The sequence below is a fragment of the Loa loa genome, assembly GCF_000183805.2.
Source record: "Loa loa unplaced genomic scaffold supercont3.619, whole genome shotgun sequence".
NCBI classification, from domain to species: Eukaryota; Metazoa; Nematoda; class Chromadorea; order Rhabditida; family Onchocercidae; genus Loa; species Loa loa.
The window spans coordinates 1-3732 of NW_018108799.1; the positions used below are offsets into that span (position 1 = coordinate 1).

At 29.6% G+C, this 3732-nt stretch overlaps 2 protein-coding genes across 2 annotated transcripts; both read left to right on the forward strand.

Moving 5' to 3' along the window:
* Window positions 1-190: 190 nt before the first annotated feature.
* Window positions 191-910, forward strand: LOAG_13513 (hypothetical protein; the record flags this gene model as incomplete). Its single annotated transcript, XM_003149019.1, has 1 exon — window positions 191-910. The coding sequence occupies one exon, from the start codon at window positions 191-193 to the stop codon at window positions 551-553; it is 363 nt and encodes a 120-aa protein (XP_003149067.1). The 3' UTR covers window positions 554-910.
* A 2441-nt stretch (window positions 911-3351) lies between these two features.
* On the forward strand, window positions 3352-3507 carry LOAG_13514 (hypothetical protein; the record flags this gene model as incomplete). The annotated part of the gene is made up of 1 exon (XM_003149020.2): window positions 3352-3507. A coding segment is annotated over one exon (156 nt), but the record flags the coding sequence as incomplete, so codon positions are not given.
* Window positions 3508-3732: the final 225 nt, after the last annotated feature.

Consider the following 3732-nt stretch of genomic DNA (forward strand, 5'->3'; position numbering starts at 1 on the left):
AGAGAGAGGAGAGAGAGAGAGAGAGAGAGAGATGGATGATTTTGGAGTGTATAATCAGAAATAATTTTGACCTCGACCTTAACCCTCGAATGTTAAAAAGACGATGAGGGATGAATGAATGGATGAATTGGAAAAGTGGCAAAAGAGAGAAAAAAACAAAACTTGATTCGCGACAAATGACACAAAGTTAATGGGAGGGGAAAATGAAAGAGGAGGGGACGAGGAAGGGCGGGGAGAGCGGGGGAAAGGGGAAAAAATAAACGGTGTTTGCCATAGGTTTGGAAGCACTGCAGCCAATTTCAATTGTTTCCATCGTGTCCTTTTTGGAGGCGGAAAATCTCCACTTTCCGCTTCACCCTCTCACCCCCATCTCCTCCTCCCCCACCACTTCCACCTCCCTATACCACTTCTCATTCCATTGTGTACATTTCGATTTTTCATGCCTCTTAAATGTTGTTTTAAATATAGAAATGTGAAATATACCATTAAAATGATTTTAAGAAAACTTATTGGCGATGAGCCATTCCAATTTCAAGATGACGCATTGCCGTGATAGCAATATCGGATGGGAAGTATGAGGATGATGAATCATCATTCAATTATCATAATCATTGATAATTTTAGCACCTTCTTATCTTCATATAATGAATAATGTCAGATTTAATTACTCATAACTAATTGAAATCCAAAAATGTTCTTTTCTTTTGTGTTAGCTTAATTAGATAAATTGTTATCTTAGTCATCCATAATTCCGAAATATTAAAAACTAAATTTTGAAAATTAATCATGAATTAATAAATCTTTATTTTTCAGAAGTGAAAGAAAGAGGAAGAAAAATGAAAGAAGCTTAAGAAATTTTAGATATTACCGTAACTATATGAAAAGATATTAAAATATTGAAAATGGCAAACGCTTGAAGACAATTCGTAATACTTTCTTCATTATTCATACAAATGTTCATTTAAACCATAAAAATATGTATGTTAACATAAAAATGAAAAAAAAAACTTTGATATCAAATGTTAAAAAAAAAAAAAACGAAAGGAAATGATGAAAAGAGCTGTTCATTTTATATTAACTTAAACAGCATAGGGAAGAGGGAAGAAAAAAAAAATAGAAAGAAATAGAAAATTGCGAAGTGTTGAAGTTCAGGAAATTGTCAAAGTATGTCAAGACTGGAAAAAAAAAAAGTTCGTGATACAATCAAAAAGAAATGTTATTGTTAGATGAAGAGGAAATATGCGACATTGTTGAATTATTCTAAAATTAAAACCGTTCAAGATGACTTCCAATGTATGCCAAAATTGGAAAACAAAGATGTAAATTTTAACGAAAAAAAAAAGAAGCGAAAAAAGAAAGAAAAGAAAGGAAGAAAAAGGTCGAGTTAAATGTTTAAGTTTTTTTTTTTTAAAAAAAAAAGGTACAAAAAGTATTCGAATGTAATACTGCAATTCGATTTAACTGTAACATTAAATTTTGTTTAGAAAATTAAAATTAATTATTGCGATGGAAATTTATTGAAGGTAAAAAAATTCAATTTTAAATTTGCAAATGCAAATATAATAGTGCATATGGAATGATGAGACATTCTTATCGCTTTCAGTATCAATCATTTGCACGAATCCAATGTCATCACAAACATATGGATACATTCATATATCACTTCTTGATGATAACTTATCAGTCCGTCATTTACATTTGTCAACCACAACTAAAGTTCGCAAAAAAGATAACCAAAAAAAAAAGTTGCAGAAAAAAAAAGAAATGTGAAAAGATTTTTATAAATTTGTTAGATAAGCCAACAAACAAACAAGCAAATATGTTCCATTTCAAACAATGTTTCCCTTTTTTTTCCTCCTTTCCTATTTCGTTTCTTAAAAAGTTGATGAATGTAATAAAGAGAAGAGAAAAGGAAAAATTTCCTGAGAAAAAAAGAAATCAAAAAATATAATTCAAACAAATAATATGTAAAAAAGGAAAAAAAAACGCTAAGGTATAATGTTGCAATCAACAAAATTTATACATTTACTTCTTTTCTTTTCTGTCTTAATTTTTTTACCAATTAGATGAGAGTAATTAAGCTAATTAACCATTAAACATCAATTTTATGCTTCCTTCCTAAAACAAAGCTTATAACTTTATCCGTTATTATCATTAAAAATAATAAATTTCATGTCAATTAAGGAAAAAAAGCCTTTTTTTCTTTTTTCATAAAAAAGGGCAAAAAGAATTTTAATCATCTAAAAGTTGCCTAAAGTGGATATTAACTGTTAAATATTCGTCCGTATTCAAAACTTATCAATACTAAAAAAAAAAGAGAGAAAAAGGAAAGAGAAAAAAATTCCGAAGTATTTTATGACAATAAATGACATAAAAGGTTGACAACAATTATTAGCAGCACACAAATGATTTTTGTACATATCCAATTCTATTCAAATATTTAAACTTAGAAATGATCGTTAAAAATTTTGGATATTAAGCAATCATCAATATTGTTAGATGACATTATTCACTTTTTTTTTTTTGTCAACGAAGAGAAAATGGAAAATGAAGGTGGAATTTTTTGGAAACCTAAATACATTACAAATATAATAGAAATTGATTGTATGAATGTTGTGAAGGAAAAAAAAAAAAGAAGGAAGTGTTTTAAAATTTTTTAGGATTTTTTTTTTTTCTTTCCCAGGATTTTTAGATAAAATGTTACAAATCAGTTTAACTCATTCGACGAACTTACCATTTCCTTCATTTTCTTTCAGCATTTTCCTAATCATATCATAAATGATTATTTCGATTTAATAAAACTATAAGGTTTCATTCAAATATGATTGCAAATCGAACTATTTACCTGTTTATTGATCCAGTTTATTGTTATTATTATTATGTACCCATACAGTTTACATGATGATGTATTGAATTGAAAATCGATACTTTGAAATCCTCGAGAATGACTCATGTTGCTCCGACATTTTATCACTAGAATATTTAATAAAGTATTTGCACATCCAATGGCGCCAATAGGCGATGATGTGTTAGTCTTTGGAATGAAAACACCCAATGATGCAAATCATCGAACCGTTCCGATTAATCTCATCCTCAGAGTTTGATCAATTGAGTGAGAAAAAATTTGAGAAAGAATTAGGGATCATTACTGATCAATCACTGATTTCATAATCTCCCAATATTTCCTATTATCATGTGAAATTCTCAATATTCATCGCATACCAAACAATCAAATTTTTACTGATAAATAAGATGAACGATATTTACCAAAAGAAAAGAAAAAAAAACACTTAACAAACGCTTCGTTACGAACTATTGCTTGAGCACATACAAACGTGTGCATGTACGAACATGTGCATGTGCGAACGTGCACATGTACAAACATGTGCATGTGCGAACGTGCACATGTACAAACATGTGCATGTGCGAACGTGCATATGTACAAACGTGTGCACTTATATACGTTTGCGCATACACGTCAACACACACATTGATACACTTAGACAGGTTACAGTTATTGCCATTTCATCCTGTTTACTCGCTCATATGTAAAAAACGTATTTACACGTGCATGGATGCATGCACACATATATACACACATGCATGCATACATACTCAAATCAGCAATATTACAAAATCTGACACTGCTAAGCAAGAAAAAGCTAAAAAAGTGGCCCATATTTAAGCAAAAGTGAAAGATAAGAATTTCAATTTTGCTTAATCCATTTCAAT